Genomic DNA, 21,573 nt, shown 5'->3' with positions numbered 1-21,573 from the left:
CATGAGCTGCTAATGTTACAGCCTAATGATGTTTATAGTGCTTATAGCTCAGGAGCAGAATATATGTGTCTATTCTTCAACTGGAGCCATATACTCCAATTGAATATTAAAATATTTTTATATATTTCCTTTACAAAAACCTATCCAATTTCCATTTAATTTATATTGTAGTCTTTGCCTCAAATGGGCAGATGATAACATATTCATGTTTCAATAATATCTTCTAAAATCTTTTTTTTAAAAGTGATACTCGTAAAGTAGTAACTTTATTAATTGATTTACCAGCCAGAAGAGGACTATTTATCATTTCAAGCTTTTCACAAATTTGAGTCTTGATTAGATCACATCTTGCACTGAAAAAAGGCACAATTTTCAGTTTTTTATTCGTATCTCTAATCTTTCACTCCTATTATAATTTAAACAAATTTTCACTGCACACTTTCATGGCTCTGATATTCTACGTAATCCCAAAGCAGCATATGGTACTCCAGCTGCATCTTAACTAGTGACTTTTACTGATTCAGTGACACTTCCTTGCTTTGAAATTCATTCCTACTATCTATAAAATCTAGAATTCCATTTATCCTTCTTAAACTATTTTCGACCAATAGTTTCACCTTTAAAAATATTTGTATTTGCACCCCTAGATCTCTTTGTTACACTCTGGTATTAAGATTCTTATGCTTAGGCTATACTTGCTTTCACTGTTCCATTCCCCAAAGGAAACTGCTTCAGAATGAATTAGAAGCTGTTGTAATATTTCATACATAACATTTTGTCACTTGTTCAACGATTAGTGTCAGCTGTTGCAGTGTTCGCTTCTCGGAGTCAGGAGTGAAGGATTACTACATTGCTGGATGAGATATTAAACTGAGGTTCTTGTTAGCTAGACATAAGTGATCCTATGGCACTATTCAAATAAAATAAAAGACACATTAACTGATATTTAATTTGATGTGCACAATATTGACCTGTCTGATCACTTCATGATTTTCTAAGTATCCTGCCATAACTTCATCCATTTCTAGCAATTTCCCAAGGACCAGTGTTAGACGAACTGACCTATAGTTTCCTGCTTTTCCTGTCTCCCTCCTTTCTTAAATAAAGGTGTTACATTGGCTGCTTTCCAATTCACTGGCATTCTTCCAAAAGTTAATGAATTTTGAAAGATCATAACAAGTGCATCTGCTAACTCTTCAGCCTCCTCTTTTAAGGCCATCCCCTAGAAATTGTCAACAGTTAGGTCTAATTCTTTTCCCAGTACCTTTTCCCTGGTACTGGTGATTGCTTTAAGATCATTCCTGTCATTCATTTCATGACTTGCAAGTGTTTTTGGGAAGTTTTCTAAGACTCCCTCCCTCTTTTCTTTGGTCATTTTTCTTGAATCTTAAAACCTGGCAAATCTTCTAATCTACCACTAGTGTTTACAGATTTGATCAGTTTTTCTTTCAATCTGGTATATTCTTTAATTTCCTGATTGTGCAAGAAGCTTGAAGAGAGATGTTCCCTCCAAAATACACCCTCCACAACTGTATTTGTCCCCATTATTTGCTGTTACTCAGTGAACACGTGAAAGTCTAACTAGGTAACATCTTCAGTGGATCTCACGCGAAGCAATGCTGAAAATTCCTGCTTTCTATATTCAGGAATTTTCAGCATTGAGGTCCATTGAAGATGTTACCTAGTAAGGTAACGAAATGTCTGGAAATGAACCTTTCAGCTCAGCAAGAAAACCTACATCCAAAACCTCAACCTGAGCTACAAATCTCAAAACTCGCGAAAGTCTAATCTGTCGAACTGGACCCATCACAGTCTATGTAACTGTACTGGTGCACTGTAATTATAAGACCTATGATTGTGTACCCCCAGACAAATCAGCTCCCCTGAGAATTAATTCAGAGGTTCAACAATTGCTGCTGTACATCTAGAGGCCTTGGAGGAGAGGAATGTTTTTAGTCAGTAAAAGTGTCCAACATAACACTACAAAGATGATCATATTTCTCTTGCTTTTGAAGTTAAGTGGCATGACAGAGTATTGTATGATGTGTGGGCCACTGATATTTCATTTTGTTACCAGGTAACTGTGTGGTCTCAATTTTATACCAGAGATGCTGATACATCACTGAGGTCTGGCCCTTCAACCTCTGCAATTGTTAAGTGCAATTTTTTGTCAGTTTCACCTCTAGTTCCTTTGCTTTCTCTTGAGCTTTGTGCTCTGTTCCTCAAAAGAAGAACAGACTTAGAAATAATTGCAGTGGTATAAGGTCAGTTAATTGCCATAGTGCAAATGATGAGGGTGATGAGCATGGGGAGAATCAAGGTGTGGCATCAAATTGCATGAAGATGAGATTGAATAGATGGATATTTGTTATGATCCCAGCTGATGCTATTACAGGGTAGGTCAGATCTCAGACAAGAAACTGACTTGGTAAATCATATTTTATTTTGGTTTGGTTTTAAGCAGTGTCTACATATGAAACTTAAGAACACAATGCTAAAGATTCTAGTTTAGCAACAAATCAGATGTTTATTACAAAAGGAACATTGATAAAATAGACTTATCTATCTACTTAAAATACAAGATCAGATGTTTTTAAACATATAGTAATGCAGATCATTGCCAAAACACTCCTTTAAAAATTGAAATATTAAAGCTTCTGTACAGTTCACAATAATCACAGCAGAGTCCCTGTACCTAACACTTGAGTAGATTTAAATCACTTGTGATTTCAGCTTTTAGATTGGAACTATGATAGCTTCTTTCTGGAGCTACCTCACACCTGCGCATCACTGTGCTAAGCTTTAATAATGATATTTGCATTTTCATATCCACACTTCTGCCCTGAGACTAACATTAATATTTCACTCTTGAGGTAATCTAATACACTAAGTCTATCATTCCCTTCTTAGGTGCACTGGTCTATACAGACATCCTGTATCAAAATCTTCAGGACTAACACACTTAAATTCAAAATTAAAACTAAAAGTCTCTCAGTTGTGGACATAGGAGAGGGAAAATGTGGATTGGACACAGCTATTTGAAAGGAAGTCCACATTTGAGATGTGGGAGGCTTTCAAAGATAAGTTAACGGCAGTGCAGGATAAGCATGTCCCATTGAAGGCAAAGAATAGAAAGGGCAAGATTCATAAACTGTGGATGACAGGAGAAATTGTATGACTAGCCAAGAGGAAAAGGGAAGTGTACATAAGGTCTAGGCAGCTAAGAACAGAACAGGCCCTGGAAGAATATCGGAAGAGTAGGACAAGTCTTAAACAAGGAATCAAGCAGGCTAAAAGGGGTCATGAAATAGCTTTAGCAAGCAGAATTAAGGAAAACCCAAAACCATTTTATTCTTATATAGGAAGCAAGTGGGTAATTAGAGAAAGGATTGGTCCACTAAAAGATAATGAAGGAAGGCTGTGTGCCGAACCTGAGAGAATGGGTGAGATTCTGAATGATTACTTTGCATCCGTGTTCACTGAGGAAAGGAACATGATGAATTTTGAGATTAGAGATAGAAGTTTGATTAGTCTGGATCACATTAGCATAAGTAGGGAAGATGTGTTTCGCATGCTAGAGGTTATTAAGGTGGACATATCCCTAGGACCAGATGGGATCTATCCCAGGTTGCTGAGGGAGGCGAGTGAGGAAATTGCTTGGACCCTGACAAATATCTTTGTGACATCCTTAAATAAGATGAGGTGCCGGAGGACTGGAAGGTTGCTCATGTTGTCCCGCTGTACAAGAAGGGTAGTAGGGATATTCCGGGTAATTACAGACCATTAAGCCTGATATCGGTGGTGGGGAAGTTGCTGGAGAGGGTATTGAGAGATAGGATCTATTCATATTTAGAAAAGAATGAGCTTATCAGTGATATGCAACATGGTTTTGTGTGGGGGAGATCATGCCTTACCAACTTAATAGAGTTATTTGAGGAAGTGACCAAGTTGTTAGATGAAGGAAGGGCTGTTGATGTCATATACATGGACTTTAGGAAGGCATTTGATAAGGTTCCCCATTGTAGACTGATGGAGAAAGTGAAGTCACATGGTGTGCAAGGCGTTCGAGCTAGGTGGGTAAAGAACTGGTTGAGCAACAGGACACAGAGGAGTAGTTGAAGGGAGTTTCTCTAAACAGAGAAAGGTGACCAGTGGTGTTCCACAGGGGTCAGTACTGGGGTCACTGTTGTTTGTAATATACATAAATGATCTAGAAGAGGGCACTGTTGGTATGATCAGCAAGTTTGCAGATGACACAAAGATTGGTGGAGTAGCAGAAAGCGTAAGGGACTCTCAGAGAATACAGGAGGATATACATAGACTGGAGAATTGGGTGGAAAAGTGGCAGATGGCTTTCAATCCAGACAAATGTGAGGTGATGCATTTCGGCAAGTCTAATTCGAGAGCGAATTATACAATGATTGGAAGAGTCTTGGGAAAAGTTGATGGCAGAGAGATCTGGGAGTGCAGGTCCATTGTTCCCTGAAGGTTGCTGTATAGGTGGATAGAGTGGTCAAGAAGGCATGTAGTATGCTTGCCTTCATCGGACGGGGTATTGAGTATAAGAGCTGGCAAGTCATGTTAAAATTGTACAAGACATTGGTTAGGCCGCATTTAGAATACTGTGTATAGTTCTAAGTGCCGCATTACCAAAAGGATGTGGAGGCTTTGGAGAGGGTGCAGAGAAGGTTTACAAGGATGTTGCCTGGTATGGAAGGTGCTAGCTATGAAGAGAGTTTGAATAGGTTAGATTTATTTTCACTAGAAAAAAGGAGATTGAGGGGACACCTGATTGAGGTTTACAAAATCATGAAGGGACTAGACAGAGTGGATAGACACAAGCTTTTTCCCAGGGTGAAGGATTCGATAACGAGAGGTCATGCTTTCAAAGTGAGAGGTGGAAAGTTTAAGGGGGATACGTGGTAAGTACTTCACACAGAGGGTGGTGGGCATTTGGAACATGTTGCCAGCAGAGGTGGTAGAGGCAGGCACGTTAGATTCATTTAAGATCCATCTGGGCAGCTGCATGAGTAGGTGGGGAGCAGAGGTTTACAAATGCTTAGAAATTGACCGACAGGTTTAGACAGTTCACTTGGATCGGCTCAGGCTTGGAGGGCGGAATGGCCTGATCCTGGGCTGTAAATTTTCTTTGTTCTTTGTTCTATATTCTTTAAGCTTAATAGAAACTCAGATTCCAGCACCCTCTCTGGAGCCCTATTGTTTCCTGGACTGGTTGCAAGCACTTTAAAATAAACAAAATCCATTAGTGCACAAATCTATTCACACTGCATTTAGACTTCAAAATTAGTTAAGAAAGAAATCACCACTGTTATAGGAATACTTATTTAATTGTTGACTTCAGACTAATTACTAACTCAAAACCAGAAATCCAAACATATAGCAACTAACATTAAAGATTATAAATATACATAACGCAGTTATTGAAGAACATTAATGGAAAATGAAGCATGGTTCCAGCTGTAAGATAAACTGGGTGTTTGGAATGGGGCGGGGGGGGTGGGGGGGAAGCTGTGCAATGTGTGGAATAGGTCTGAAAAGGTAGAATGAGGTAGGAGTGATATCAGGCTGTAACTAAATGCATACTCACCATCATCGACCTTGTTATATCATTTAAAGCACTTCCTGCACTGTATCCAAGAACACAGTATTCCTGCTACATCCTCATCTACAATCAGTCATGTATGCTTTGTGGAAAAAGCAGTTTCTTCCTCCCATTGCTGAGAAGAAGATTCCTTCAGAGAGTCGTCCTTCAAGTATGGTGCAGCTTTTGGACATCCTCAATCTGTCTTCTACTATTGCAGTCTTTATATAAAATCTACCAACTGCTCAAAATTTGCTTTTATTCTTCCTTTTCATGTCTTTTTATACAGTGCAAACCCTGTGGCTTGAATAGAGGTAGTGGGAGACTGTTCTGATTGCTGTGATGCCCTTGTGCATGGGCTTTTGGTGTTGGAGCCTATTCGAACCCTATCAAAGACTGTTCATCCTATTAATAATTACTATAGGTGTCCTACCCAATATCAATGTCTCTGTTCCAAACATGCCAATGAGTTATGTGTTTAGTAGCCCCTGAGTATAGTCAGAAATGATGGGCTCACTTACTTCAAGTAATAAATCCCTTGCCTTTATGGGAACATCATTGCCTGTAAGTACCGCAACTACCTCCCAACCCAACTCTTGCAACCACAGCCATTCACCAATCTGACTTAGAAATAAAACCAACCACCCTTCAGTCAGTGCTGCTGGGTCGCAATCCTGGAACTCACTTTCTACAGCAGTGTGAATCTACCTAAAACATGTGGAATGACAGCAGTTCAAGAAGGTAGCTCAAAACCAGCTTTTCGAGGGCAACTAGGTCTGGGCAATAAATGCATGCACAGCCAGTATATCACCCAAATCCCATAATTAATAATAAAAATGAGTCCTGCCTTTACCTCAGATGTGAGGTGACTGCAGTAATTCTACCAGAAACCCTGGCCAGAAAGTCCATTGCTACAGCTCTGCTGGGTATCCTTGTAAGAAGTGGGGAGAAAAAGAATCAAATGCTGAAGCTTCAAGATGTGACTTCCCATCCCTATAGGCCTCGTGACTACAAGTTGTGGAATCAAATATCACTTGTTGTTCTGGGTGGTAAGGGTGTGCCTGCAGTTGAGGGATATCTGTTCATTGATATTTCTGTACAATTTCTCCAAGTCATACTGTGTTTACAGCGATCAAATGGAACAGCTGTGTGCAGCAGCTCTCCTTGCTACAACATTGACTTTGATTTCATGTTATGTAGTTAAAAATTCTCTTTGATTAGTTTCATATACTTTCCCTAATATGACTTAACTGTGTGAAGCTGTATTTTACATTGCATCGGCCATTTGTTTATAGACAAAAACAGAAGACTAGAACGAGTGAATGAGAAGGGACATGCTTATCTAAATATGAGGTGCCAATCTCGTGAAGCTACAATACAGAATTATTTACATGCCAAACAGTGGAAGCAGCTTTCAATGGACAGGTCGAAGCAAATCATCAATCATTGGATCAGATCTAAGCTCTACAGTCCTGCCATATCTAGTCATGAATGATGGCAGTCAATTAAGCAACCACAAGGAGGAGGGAGGTCCATAAACATCGCCACCCAAATGATGGTAAAACTGATCAGTTGCATCATTGCAAAAGATATGGCTGATACCTTTGAACCTGTCTTCAGAAAGAAATGCCATGTTGGTGACCCATTCCTGATGTCCCGAGCATCTTAGTTGCCAATATTCAGCCAATTCAGTTCACTCCATGTGATATCTAGAAATAGCTGAAGATATTGTGGACTGGTTACTGCAAATGCTATGGGCGCTGACAACAGTCCAATAATGTACTGAGGACTTGTACACTTGAACTAGGCAATCATTTCAATACCGCAACAATGCTGACTTCTACCCAGCATTATGAAAAAATGCCCAAGTATGTCCTGTCCACAAAAAAGCAGGATACATCCAGCCCAGTCAATTAACACTTAGCAGTGTACTTTTGAACAGCAAGGAATTGGAAGAATTCTTGCATTTGCTCAGCAACGACCTGCTCACTGATACTCAGTATGCATTTTACTAGGGTTACTCAGTTCCTAATCTGATTGGTTTTGGTTCAACCATGTGCAAAAGAGCTGAACTCCAGAGATGATATGAAGGTTACTGCCCATGACATCAAGACTGCATTTGACCTGGTCTGGCATTAAGAAGCCATCACAAAATTGGAGTCAGTGGGATTCAGGAAAACCTTCTGCACAGATTGGAGACATACTTAGCACAAACTGCAAAGGTTTTCGATGTAGAAAATCAATTGTTTTAATCCCAGAACACTCTTCAGGAGTCCCTCAGTGTAGTGTCGTAGGCCCAACAGCTTCAGCTGCTTCATCGATGACCTTTTCTTTGTTATAAGATAAGAAGTGAGAATGCTCACTGATGTTTATACAATTTTCAGCATCATTCTCTACTCCTCACATACTGAAGCACATTGTGTCGCTATCCAGCAAGATCTAACCTTGGGCTCATAAGTGGCAAGTTACATTCACGTCATACAAGTGCTAGACAATGACCATCTCCAACAAATGCAAATCTAACCATCTGTCTTTGACATTCAATAGAAGTATAACCACAGAATCCCCTATTATTAATGTCTTCTGTCTTCCCAAATTCTGTTCACTATCTGCAAAACAGAAATCTGGAAAGTGATCGAATATGCTCCACTGGCCTGAATAGATGCAACTCCAACAAATCTTAAGGAACTGAATCCCAACCAGGATAATGAAGCCCACCTGACTGGCATCCAATCCACATTCACTCTCTCCTCAACCAATGCACAGTGTTAGTAGTATACCATCTACAAGATGAACTGCAGCACTCAAAGCTCCTTTGATAGTACCTTCCAAATCTACAAATCATGCTGACTAATTCGCTACAATTCTTTGAAGAAGTGACACGCAAAAGTGGTTAATGGGGATGGTGCAAATATAATTTATCTGGAGTTGCAGAAGGTGTTTGATAAGGTGCCATACAAAAGGTTAATTCACGAGGTTGGATCATATGGAATTAGGGGTAATTTGTTAGCCTGGATAAATGACTGGCTGATGGACAGAAGACAGAGTTGGGATAGATGTTTTTTTTTCTGGATGGCAAGTTCTACCTAGTGGGTTGCCACAGGGTTTGATCCTTGGACCCCAGCTATTTACAATCTACATTAATGACTTGGATACAGGGATAGAAGGCTCTGGAGCTGAAAATATGTTGTTGGAAAAGTGCAGCAGGTCAGGCAGCATCCAAGGAGCAGGAGAATCGATATTTTGGGCATGAGCCCTTCTTCAGGAATGGTTTGGTGGTGAGAAGTGGGGTCATGGTCAAGGGGGGAGTAGGAGGAGGTATCCACGAGCTGGTGTTTATCCTCAGCAGTGTAAAGGTCAGTACGCCAAACTACTACCGCGCCTCCCTTGTCTGCCGGTTTGATAGTGAGGTTGGGGTTGGAACGGAGGGAGTGGAGGGCTGCACGTTCTGAGGGTGAGAGGTTGAAGTGGGTGAGAGGGGTGGAGAGGTTGAGGCGGTTAATGTCGCGGTGGAGGATCCGGAGGGAGGTCTGTTGCTGGAGGCTTCGGATTTGTTGTAGGTACTGGTTGTCCTGGTTGAGTCCAAACTTTGTTGGTCTGAACATAGTCTGGAGTCCGTGCGGGGTCAGTCGGTTCCGTAGGCAGGTGCTGAGGAAGGAGATGTGGCTGTGGTAACGAGTCTGTTTGAGAATGTGGCTGAAGAGCTTCTGGGCAGAGGAGATGACCTAGGGGGTGCAGTGAGAGAGCGACTCACTGAGATCCTTGTAGAGGGAGGAGACGAGCTTCTTCAAGGTAGGTATCCTTGCAAGAGGATTCGCAGTAGGTTAAAATCTTCTAGGAGAAAGTGAGGACTGCAGATGCTGGAGATCAGAGCTGAAAATGTGTTGCTGGAAAAGTGCAGCAGGTCAGGCAGCATCCAAGGAGCAGGAGAATTGACATTTCAGGCATGAGCCTGAAGAAGGGCTCATGCCTGAAACATCGATTCTCCTGTTCCTTGGATGCTACCTGACCTGCTGCACTTTTCCAGCAACACATTTTCAGCTCTGATCTCCAGCATCTGCAGTCCTCACTTTCTCCTAGAAGGCTCTGGAGCTAAATTTGTAGATCACACAAAAACACGTGGAGATGGTAAATTGCAATGAGGATATAAGAACCTTACAAATGTATATAGACAAGTTAGGAGAGTAGGTCATCATGTGGCAGATGGAGTTTAACATGGATAAGTGTGAGATCATGCATTTGGGTCAAAAAATGGGAAGGCAACCTATTATCTTAATGGGGAAAGATTTCAGGGTAGTCCGATGCAGAGGGATTTGGGTGTCATTTTTCATGAGTTCCAGAAAGTTAGCATGCAAATGCAGCAGATAATAAAAAAAAACAAATTGAATGTTAGCTTTTATAGCTAAGAGAATAGAATATAAAGGGAAGTAAGTATTGACGAGACCGCACCCGGAGTATTGTGCACAGGTTTGGTCCACTTATTTGAGGAAAGATGTAGTGGCATTGGAGGTTCACTAGACTGATTCCAGAGATGAGGGGCTTGTTGTGTGAGGAGAGATTGAAATGTTTAAACCTATACTGTCCGGAATTTAGAAGAATGAGGAGAGGTCAAATTGAGGTATTCAAGATGTAAAAGGTGTGGATAAAATAGCAGATGCTTTCTCTTCCGGGCATTCCAGGATGAGAGGTCATAGTCTTCGGATAAGAGGTAGCAAATTTAAGTTGAGGAGAAACTCCTTCTCTGAGAGGGTTGTGAATCTGTGGGATTTCCTACCCAAAATGCGGTGGATGCTAGGATGGTGAGTAAGTTTAAGGAGGAATTGAACAGATTTTTTAAAGTGGTAATAGGGTGAAGAGATATGGAGAGGAGGCAGGAAAGTGGGTTGATGAACATATCAACCATGATCAGTTGGGGGAGGGGGCGTAGTAGACTCGATGGGCTGAATGGCCTAATTCTGCTCCTATATCTTATGAACTTATGAACACAGACTCTACCTACCACCAGATAAGGGCCACAATGTCATGGAAACAGGTGGAAAATACTGACCAAGTTCTGGTTAATAGTAACCATTAGGATGTTGATAGCGAGGGATTCAGTGATGAACATGCCATTGAATGTCAATGGGATTGGTTAGATTTTCACTGTTAGAAACTATCTTTGCTAGGCATTTGTAATGCCATCTGAAGGTTACTTGCTACTTCAGCCCAAGCCTGGATGTTGCCCTGGCCCTTGTTCACAGCATGCTTCACATCTGCCATGAATTGTGTTGAACATTGTAAAATCATCAGCAAACATCCCCGCTTCTGCACTTTTGATGGAGAGGAGGTCATTTATGAACTGGTTGAAGGTGGTTGTGCTATCGCTAGAATTCCTGTCGAAATGTCCTGAGATGCTTAACTTTCACCAACCAGCTGCAAGTCCCTTTAAGGTTACACAACATCCTGACTTTGAAATATATCGCTGGGTCAAAATCCTGAAACTCCCTCCCTCACAGCACTCTGGATGTTCATACGGTACATGGAAATGGCAGTTCAAGAAAGCAGGCAAAAGCGAGGACTGCAAATGCTGAAAATTAAAGTCAAGATTACAGTGGTGCTGGAAAAACACAGCAGGTCAGGCAGCATCCGAGGAACAGGAAAATCGACGTTTCAGGCAGGAGCCCGTCATCTATTCAAGAAAGCAACTCACCACCATCTTCTTGATAGCAACTGTATAATTAGTAACACTGGCCCAGCCGGCAACCCTCACATCCCGCAAGTGAATAAAAACATTGAGCTGGGCATTAAAGCCAGCAACACTTACCTCCCATGAGCAAATAAAAACAGCGAGCAGTATAAAAAGCACATTTTCATTCCAAGGTCAGTGGTGTGCAGCCACATAGAAAGAAGTAATTAAAGGAGTTTGAAATTTCTGATGCAAATTCTCAGGTGTCCTACTTGACATTTTCAGGAGTGCATTGAGTCTTGTAAAGTCCTATACTTCTGACTGGCAGTAGACCAGTTTCCTCTTCAGTTTTACATCATAATCATAAAATTGTGTCTGGTTAAAATACCAAGTGACAAGAGGTTAAAATCTGTGATTTGAGAAACCCCAAAGATAACTGAAGTTCAGAAAAATTCTATTTTGTTATCATATCTGTATCTGATGGCTGAAAATTTTCACTCAACTTGCTATGTAATTTATCTTAACTTGCAATCTCTTTGGTTAAGCGATACCTCAATTTTAAAATTTTCATTCTTTTTTCAGATCCCACCATGGTCCCATCCTTTCCAATCTCTGCAAACTCTATTCGCCACATGACCCTTCGAAATGTCAGTGTTTCTCTAAATTTGGCAACTTGAGCATTTCCAAACTTAATTAGTTTCTGTGTCCCTAAGCTGTGAATTAGTTGCTGCTCCCCTAAGCTGTGAATTCCTTCCCTAAACATCTCCTCTGTAATACATTTCCCTCTCTCATAAAACCTAACAATTTGACAAAGATTTTGATCTTTGGTCCGAATATTTTCTACATCGCTCAGTGCCGATCATACCTTTTTATACAATACTCTGGTGAACAACGACAGAGTATTTTATTATGAGGTGTTATATAAACTTAAGTTAATGTTGGTGAGTGATTAACTGATAATGTCAGCAGGCCACGTAACTCTGAATAACAGGGAATATGGCAGGATTGGAATGATTTAATATTTATCCAAATGCACAATGTAGTCATCTGTTGACTATCCCTAATTATACTAAGAAGATAAGCAGCTTTCTTGAACTGCTGCAGATTGTGTGATAAAGGTAAAACATTACTGCTATTAGGAAGGGACTTCCAAGATACTGACTAAATCTTGATAAAGGGGCAGTGGTACATCTTCAAGTCAGGATCATGTGTGACTTAAAGAGGAATTTGCAATATTCTAATGTACCTGCTGCCCTTCCAAGTGGTACTGGTTATGTCTATTAGCACAGCTGTTCAAAAAAGCCTTGATGTGTTGCAGTGATGTATCCTGGAGATGATATATAGGATCATCTATATATCATCTATATATGTGCTGTGCTGTTGTGGATGTGGTGAATGCTTAAGGTGGTGGATGATATGCCTGTCAGATAAGTTGCCTTGTCCCAGATGGTATCAAACATCTTGAGCAGTTTTAGAGCTGCTGTCATCCAGACAAGAGGAGAGTATTCTGCATATCCTGGTCTTTTGCATTCTAGATGGTGGACAGGTTTTGAATTGGGAGGAAAATTACTCACTGCAGAAACCCAGTTTCTAGCCTGTGGTATTTATATGGTTGATGCAGTTAAGGGAATTAGGAAGGATCAATAAATGCTGGCCTTGCCTACAGCACTTATATTGCATGAACTAATAATAAAATATTGAGTAGCGTGATTGTTATTTGCCCAAGCCTAAATGTTCTCTAAGTCTAGCTTTATATGTGCTTATGGAAACAGACCATTACATTAGCTGAGCAGCTACATATGTGACTGAACATTTTCCAAACACCAACACCTGAGAACTTATTATGGAGGGGTCCCATTGATAAAGTTGGGTCTTGGAGATTAAACTGAAAACACATTGGCTTTGTGTGACATTGGTAATGTCCCTAGTTCTGAGCTGGGAGGCCAAGGTTCCAGTTATCCCTATTCTAGAAGGGTATAATAACATCTCAGAACATGTTGATTAGAAATATCCAAGAAAAGGCCCATTAGTGGGTACTAGAATGGTACTAGAAACAAATATAACCTGAAAACAATGAGGTTTTTGTGATGTAGTGGTAGTTTTTCTACTCCTGAACCAAGAGGCTTTGGTTGTGATAACATCTCTGAACAAGTTGATTAAATATATCTACACAGATTGCCAGGCTATATTGAGGGACTGTTGTGGTGCGGTGGTAGTGTCTCTACCTCTGAGCCAAAAGGCTGTAGTTGAAGTCCCATCTGCTCCTGACATGTACAATAACATGTCTGAGCGGGCTGATTAGATAAAATCTAATCTGAAAACAAGGGGACCCTTGTGGCACAATGGTAGTATCCTTACTTTTGAATCAGACCTGGATTCATATCTCATCTACTGTGAAGTATGTCATAAAATCACTGAACAGTTTGATTAAAAATATCTGACCTGAAAGCATCCTCTGGGCTGCAATAAGTGGATTCCAACAATTGTGTTAGGTGTCACTACAGTCAGTGAAAAGATTTCTGTTGAATACCCATCAACTACTCTTCTACTAAGATTCCTTGATGCTATTATTCACTCAGATGTAGCACTGATGTTAAGATTGATCACTCTTATCTCATCTTTGGAAAATGGATCTTTTGTCTATGTCAGGATCAAAGCTGGAATGAGATTTGGAAAGAACTGAGCATTGCTGACCACAGAGGGGTTGGTTTAGGTCAGTTGATGAGATGATTGGTTTACAAAGCAGTGTTGGTTCAATCCCCCCACCAGCTGACATTAACATGAAGGACTTCCCTTCTCAGCCTCTCCCCTTGCCTGAGGTGTGGTGGCCCTCAGGTTAAATCACCACCAACTGTCTGTCTGTCTGTCTGTCTGTCTGTCTCTCTCTCTCTCTCTCTGACAGAGCAGCTTTACAGTCTGGTAAGACTATGGTGACTTGACTGCTGTGAGAGTGTAACTTGATCGAACTACCAATAACAACTTCACTGCTGATGATAGGGAATAGAATAGATTGGAAATGATTGAAGAGGTAGTAATTTGCCAGATTGGATGGATCTGTTTCTTGTGATAAGGTGGTAACATACCTGGTTAATTTTACATTGGTCAGATTGATGCAAGTGTATAGAATAGTGTAGTTATGGAGTACAGGTATTCAGTACTTCAGTTAGGATCTTACTGAGGTTCATAGACTTTGCTGTATTTAATATATTCAACCAGAAGTTGTCATCACATGGGTTGAATTAGCTGAATACTGGCAATTGTAATACTGAGAAACTTAAGCACAGGTTGAGTTGGATCAACTACTTTATGCTTCTGACTAAAGATGATTATGAACGCTTAATTCTTATCTTTTGCTGTCTAGGCCATCTTTTGTTTCCCATCCCTGAATGCCCTTCAGTAGATGGTGTTGAGCTTCCTTCTTGAATCATTGCAGACCTTGGGAGTCCTTGAGAGTTAGGTACATGTGAAGTACTGTTAGCAAGGGAGCTCCAGGATTTTGACTAAGCAACAGTGGAAAGAGTAAGGGTGTTGTTCCAAGTTAGGATGGTGTGAGATTTTGAGGGTACCTTGCAGACAGTGGTGTTCCTGTGCCTTTGCTTGTGAATGGTTGAGGTCATGGGTTTGGAAGGTGCTGTTGAAGGACCCTTGGTGAGTTGTTACAGTGCATTTCAGGGATGGTTAGCTTGCATATGCTGATGCTGGGCATTAGGTGAAGGAAATGAATGATTAAAGTGACGAATGAGCTGCCAATTAATTGGGCTGCTTTGTTCTGGGTGGTGTTGTTGGTGCTGAGCCCATGCAGGCAATTTGAGAGTATCCCACCACCATACTTTCAACTTCATAGTATCCTACAGTGTGGAAGCAGGCCATTCGGCCCATCAAGTCCTCACTGACCCGCCAAAGAGCATCCCACCCAGACCTCTACCATCCCTGTAACCCTGCGTATCCCATGGCTAACCCAGCTAACCTGCACATCCCTGGACACTATGGGCAATTTAGCATGGCTAATCCCCCTAACCTGCACATTTTTGGACTGTGAAAGGAAACCGGGGAACCCGGGGGAAACCCATGCTGACAAGGGGAAAATGTGCAAACTCCACACAGACAGTCACCCAAGGTGGTATCACACCCAGTCCCTGGCGCTGTGAGGCAGCAGTGCTCACCACTGAGCCATTGTGCCAAACCTGCTTTGAGGGGTAAGAGAGTAAAAATGAAAGTTATTCATTGCAGAATTTCAAGCTCTTGTAGTCACAATATCTAAATGGTTGGTCCAGTTTCACATCTGGTCAATGGCAACTCCAGGATGTTGATAGTAGGGGATTCAGAGATGTGAATAACATTGAATGTCAGGGAAAAATGGTAAGATTTTTTCTTATTGGGAATGAACATTGCTTGGCATTTGTGTTAAGTTTAAACAGCTGCAAGGTACGTACATTTGAACTCAACAAAAATAGATGACAGCCATTCTCTGATTCATTTTTCAGCTTAATGCCTTGATTAACCAGTCAACCCACCTGGTTTAAATCTGACTGCATAGAGTTATTCAATTGATTTTGACTTCCAACTGAGTTCCAACTACTCAGAGCCAGTATGGTTCTGTTGCTCTCTCAGCAGTCCATTGAAAGCATAACCAATCATTTCCTGCATGGAGTCTGTCTTTTTCTGTCTTCTAATTCCAGTTGACTGTGATGTAGCAACTGTTTTTTTAGGGAGCCTGAACTGTTTGAGTCAGAAACAAATGTAGCAACCCTTTTGAACTGTATGTTTTCCGAATGTTGCATTTTTCCACAGATTGCTTGCCTACGCAGTAAAATATAGAGAAAACGAGGACTATAGATGCTAAAGTCAGCTTCTAAAAGAGTGGTGCTAGAAAAGCACAGCAGGTCAAGCAGCATTCGAGGAACAGGACAGTCGACATTTCGGGCATAAGCCTTTCATCAGGAATTGCTGCAAAAAAGAAAGATTTCATCATGGTGTTCCCACTGTTCTTATGGGGAGATTGGGGTGTAGTGTTACTATCACTGGACTGGTCATATAGCTGCCATCTTAATGCTCTGGGTCATGGGTTCAAATCTCTCAATAGCACCTGCTGGACATTAAAAGTCTAAATTGTTAAACCTGGAATTGAAAGCTAATCTCAGTAATAGTGACAATGAATGTGTTATTGTAAAAATAAACCCCACCATGGGTTCAGTATTATCCTTTAGGGCTTGAAATCTGCCAACCTTACCTGGCCTGGCATATATGTGACAGTTTTGTCTCATCATATGAATTTCCTGAAACCCATTCCCAATGGATGTCAGGGATTGTTCCTTTAGGTCTGCCGGACATTGTTCCGCTCCTTCTCATCAAGCTGCCATTTTCTACAGAATTAGGAGCAGAGACTGACTACTGACTTATAGCTGAGGTCTAGGAGGTCAAACTACCCAGGGTTCACACTGTTGTTCCAGGAACTATCGGTTTTGTCTTTGGCCACCAAACACCAAATTCTTGCCCTGAGTTAGAGTCAGGGAGTTTGCTGTTTCTATTCCTGAAACATTGTCATTGATTCTAGGGAGATAAAGCTACATAATAAAATATAACTGTAGTAAATCTGTTGGATCCAGAAGAAATAAACTCATTCAGAACAAATTATTGCAATCTAATAACAAAAACCTAGAGAACAAAACTCAAAATAGAACAATAGAAAATTGGACGTATGAATTAGAGGGCTGGATGAATGTTTATGTTGTTCACGTTATCTCATTCTAAGACTTGATAGGTTTGCACTATCGTAGTTTCTGATGTGAACAAACTTCTCAGTTGTATTACAACTTGTCATAGAGTTGTACAGCATAGGAACAGACCCTTCGGTCGAACTCGTCTGTGCAGACCACATATCACAATCTAATCTAGACCCACTTGTCATTATTTGGCTCGTATCCCTTTAAACTCTTCCTATTTGGATGTTGTTGAACTTGAGAGAGTGCAGAAAAGATTTACAAGGATGCTGCTGAACTAGAAGGCTTGTGTTATAGGAAGAGGCTGAATAGCCTGGGGCTTTTTTCCCTGGAGCCTTAGAGGCTGAGGAGCAACATTATAGAGGTTTATAAAATCATGACGGGCATGGATTGGGTGAATAACCAAGGTCATTTTCGTGGGTGTGGGAGTCCAAACCTAGAGGGCATAGGTTTAAGGTGAGAGAGAAACAATTTAAAAAGTTACCTGAGGGATAATTTTTTTCACGCAGAGCGTGTTGCGTGTATAGAATAAGGGCCAGAAGAAGTGATGGAGGCTGATACAATTACAACATCTAAAAGGCACCTGGATGCATAGTTGTACCTTGATATGTTCTGATTTATAGCGATAACATATCTTTTAAAGCACCTGATTGAGATTTATACAGAAGAAGTCTCTACTGATAACCTGTGTATTGTTTTAACATTATTTTGTGAAATGACAGCTAATATCTCAAGTTTAACAATGATTCACTACTGTTTTCTGTGTTTTTTTCTAGAAAATGGCTCTGGATCTGGAGAAGGAGGTATGTTTATATCTTTTTACACATTCAGGTATGAAAGTCAACCTCATAGCAGTCAAAGTAGAAACAGAAGATAGCAATTCTGTACAGTGCTGGGTATTTGTAAAGTGTTGCAGTGGGAGAGGAGCACAAGTGGTTCCCTTTTATTTCTCTACACAGCTTAGATTCTATCAATTTCTTATAATTTGAGGTGGGCTTTTTTTAGTGTATTCAATCTGGCTATGAATTCTAAACTAAAACATTTAACAAAGCAATGGCCTTTTCAAAAAGGTAAAGAATTGATTCCGTTGCTATTGAATGTATTAACGTCTTCAGTATTTCAAAAGAGCTACTATTTCACAAGTGGTTTCTAATATCTCCATAACTTTCTGAAGGTCACGAACATTTAATTTTTTGAGCAAGTTCCAAAAGGATCAAGAATGTAAATCACTGTCTGATGATATTGGTGTCATTCCCAGATATGATTCCAGTGAAATGTTGCAATCTGCTTATAGCTTCTTATCCAACACATACTACATTAGCAATCCATATGATGAGAGACAATACTAGTAATGAGTATTTCTGTGAAATGCATCTCAGAAAGTGATAACATAAGTTAAAAATGCAAATGGTTATCTCAGATCTAAATCATTTGGCACAAATTTGATAATAATTGGCATCCACTGTCATTTTACCATTTTAATTATGGAAACATGAGAAAAAGTTATGAAGATGTCAAGAGTGCACTTCCGTATAATGGTTCTGGTTCTAAAGGATGAACTGTTCATGCCATCTGAATTTCTTCCTCCACAACTTTAATAGAAATGTTGGCACCTTTAAAATAAATGTGAGAACTCATCTTGCTAAACTTAGAGGAAATTCACAGACTATTACATTAAAAGTTCAAATGTTGGAATCTATGACATAAATTAAGAACCTCTTTATTATAAACCAATAAATTGTATTTACAATACAAATAGTGAGACTGGACATGGTGTATTGTGTATAGTTTTGGTCTCCCTACCCTATACTTGCCATAGAGGGAGAACAGTAAGGGTTCCCTCGGATGATACCAGGGATGGCAGGTCTTCCATATGAGGAGAGGTTGGTTCAACTGTGCCTATATTCACTAGAGCTAAAATGAATGAGAAGGGGTCTGATTGAAATGTATACAATTTTAACAGTGATAAACAAACTAGATGCTTGTAGGATGATTCAAAAACTAGGATCACAGTCTCAAGATATGGGGTAGGCCTTTTAGGAAAGAGATGATGAAACATTTCTTCAGGCTGGTCAACCTGTGGAATTTGCATCCACTGAGGGCAGTGGAAGCTGGGTCACTGAGCATATTCAAGGAAGAGATTGATAAAATGTTAGGTATTAGAGGCATCAAAGCATATGCAGGGAAAGCGTGAATATGGCCTTGAGATAGAACATCAGCCTGATTATATTGAATGGCAGAGTAGAATCAAAGTGTCAAACAGCTTACTCCTCATCCTAGTTTTTATGTTTCACATGAATCGGTTCCATTTGCCAGTTCACAATTTTTATTGGAGGTGACCAGAGCATGGTAACTGATTTCAAACATGTTGAGTTCAGAGTAACACTGAAACATTTTTGTTTTCTTGATTAAAACTGCTGTATAAAATATATGAGGAAGTTTGATTCAGTGCACTGACCTAGTGGTATTATTGCTAGATCATTAATCCAGAGATGAAAATGTGTTGCTGGAAAAGCGCAGCAGGTCAGGCAGCATTTTCAGCTCTGATCTCCAGCATCTGCAGTCCTCACTTTCTCCTCATTAATCCAGAGAACCAGGCAACATTCTGCCATGGCAGTTAGTGGAATTTGAATCCAATAAAAAATCCATAATTAAGCATCTAATAATCTCACATTGTTGATTATTGGAAAAACCCACCTGGTTCTCTAATGTTCTTTAGACAAGGAAACTATCATCCTTCCTGGTCTGGCCTACATGTGACTCCAGACCCACGGCAATGTGGCTAACTCACAATTGAGAATGTAGTGCTGGAAAAGCACAGCAGGTCAGGCATCATCCGAGGAGCAGGAGGGCTTTTGCCCAGAACATCGACTCTCCAGCTCCTCAGATGCTGTCTGACCTGCTGTGCTTTTCCAGCACTACACTCGACTCTGATCTCCAGCATCTGCAGTCCTCACTTTCTCCTGTTTAACTCACAATGCTCTTGGACTTGGGTAATAAATTCAGGTCAAGCCAGCAACATCCACGTCCTGTGAATGAATGAAAATAGTGGCTGTATGGGAGAAGCAGCAAGTTAGCAATTCTTCATGAAAACAGTGGGAAGCCAATTAAGTTATTTAAAAGAAGGGTTCTGTTGCATTTTCATGAATGTGAAAGAAATGTAATGATAACTTATGGATTCAGTGTGCAGCGCAGGGGATCACAGGCCTCTAATCATCAACCATCTAAAGGTGCTGGCATCCAGGCAAGGTCTCTGACAGTGCAAAGGAGCTAAGAGACGGCCAAAAGGAACTGAAAGGTAACATAAAGCTGAGGAATAGGACAGTGCTGCAGAACTGAGGGACAGCATTATGGGGGAATGCATTAGTGGTTGCAGCATCTCAGCAAGGCAAGTAAAGGTGCAATTCCATAGTTATACGATAAATCAACGAGACATGGTGGATGTTCGCTGCCAGGGCAGTGGCCTGTAGAGGGGTTTGAAGCAAACATTGATCTCAATCTTTCAGTCTCCATGGACCCTGAGCTGAGGAGCAGCAACACAGGACGGGAGTAGGCCATTCATGAGAAGTATCACTGCTGCAACAGATCATGGAAGGAAGCCAAAGGGAATGGTAGCAAGTGCAAAACTGACAACCGGTTTTGTTACATCCCAGAGTTTTCTGGACTCACATGAACTACCTTCAGATGGTGGAACACTAGTGCAAATGAAGACCTTGGCTGGCAAGAGAGACCATCACTGAACTATATATAAAATGGCAGGAAAACCTGCAACTAGGACTCAGTGGTTACCTAATGTCAGTGTTATTGAAAGTCATTGTTATATTAAACATCAACACATTTGGCCAGTGGAGGGGAGGATAGTGTGGAGTCATAAACGGAGTCCTTGTAATGCATCATCTAATTGCAGGCTTCCCTCAGAACAATCCAGTGAATTGTACACTCCTCCTCAGTCACAATTTCCTTTCAAATGAGTCTCCTGAATTAAAATGTTCTTCCTCATTCTCCGTTGCATCTCTTTTCTTAAAATCTCACATTGTATCCTGTAATACTGTTTTCATCAGTTGTAATCTTATAAAGATCATTAACATCACCCGGCAATCTCCTTTGCCTCAAAGAGAGTAGCCACAGCCTAAAAGGTCATCAACCTAAAATGTTAATCCTGTTACAAAGGTGTTGCCCATCTTGCTTTTCCAGCTTTTGTTCTTATTTCATTACCCAGAATCACAGAATTTTACAGAAAAGCATTGTGTCTGTATCTGTTCCAGAAAGAGCTACCCCAGCCAGTTCCACCTTCCAGTGCTAACTCTGTAGCCCTTGAACTTCAACATTTTCAAATATATATCTAGCTCTCTTTTGAAACCTCCTATGGAATCCACCTTGATTACCCTCTCAGGCAGCGTATTCCAAATACTGACAACTCTCTGAGTTCCTCCTCATCTCTCTCCTAACTCTATTGCTTAGAATTTTGAAAGTATAATCCCTTGTAATTTGTCCATTACACACTAGAAAATGAATGGCTTTTAACAAAGTCCAAGTCCACATTTTAGTGAGAACTTTATTTCAGTAACCACACTCTATAAAACTCA

General features: G+C 40.6%; 1 protein-coding gene across 1 annotated transcript in view; it reads left to right on the top strand.

Moving 5' to 3' along the window:
- The window catches only part of LOC132816089 (tomoregulin-1-like), a 232,773-nt gene that overhangs the window by 119,216 nt on the left and 91,984 nt on the right, over positions 1 to 21,573 (top strand). The window contains exon 4 of the mRNA XM_060825521.1: positions 17,764 to 17,790. Coding sequence (XP_060681504.1) covers positions 17,764 to 17,790 — 27 coding nt within the window. The remainder of the gene's footprint in view (positions 1 to 17,763; positions 17,791 to 21,573) is intronic.

Source organism: Hemiscyllium ocellatum, chromosome 5 (genome assembly GCF_020745735.1).
Source record: "Hemiscyllium ocellatum isolate sHemOce1 chromosome 5, sHemOce1.pat.X.cur, whole genome shotgun sequence".
In the NCBI taxonomy this organism is placed as follows: domain Eukaryota; kingdom Metazoa; phylum Chordata; class Chondrichthyes; order Orectolobiformes; family Hemiscylliidae; genus Hemiscyllium; species Hemiscyllium ocellatum.
Note: the sequence above shows the minus strand (reverse complement) of the source record. Positions and strands in the feature narration are given on the sequence as shown.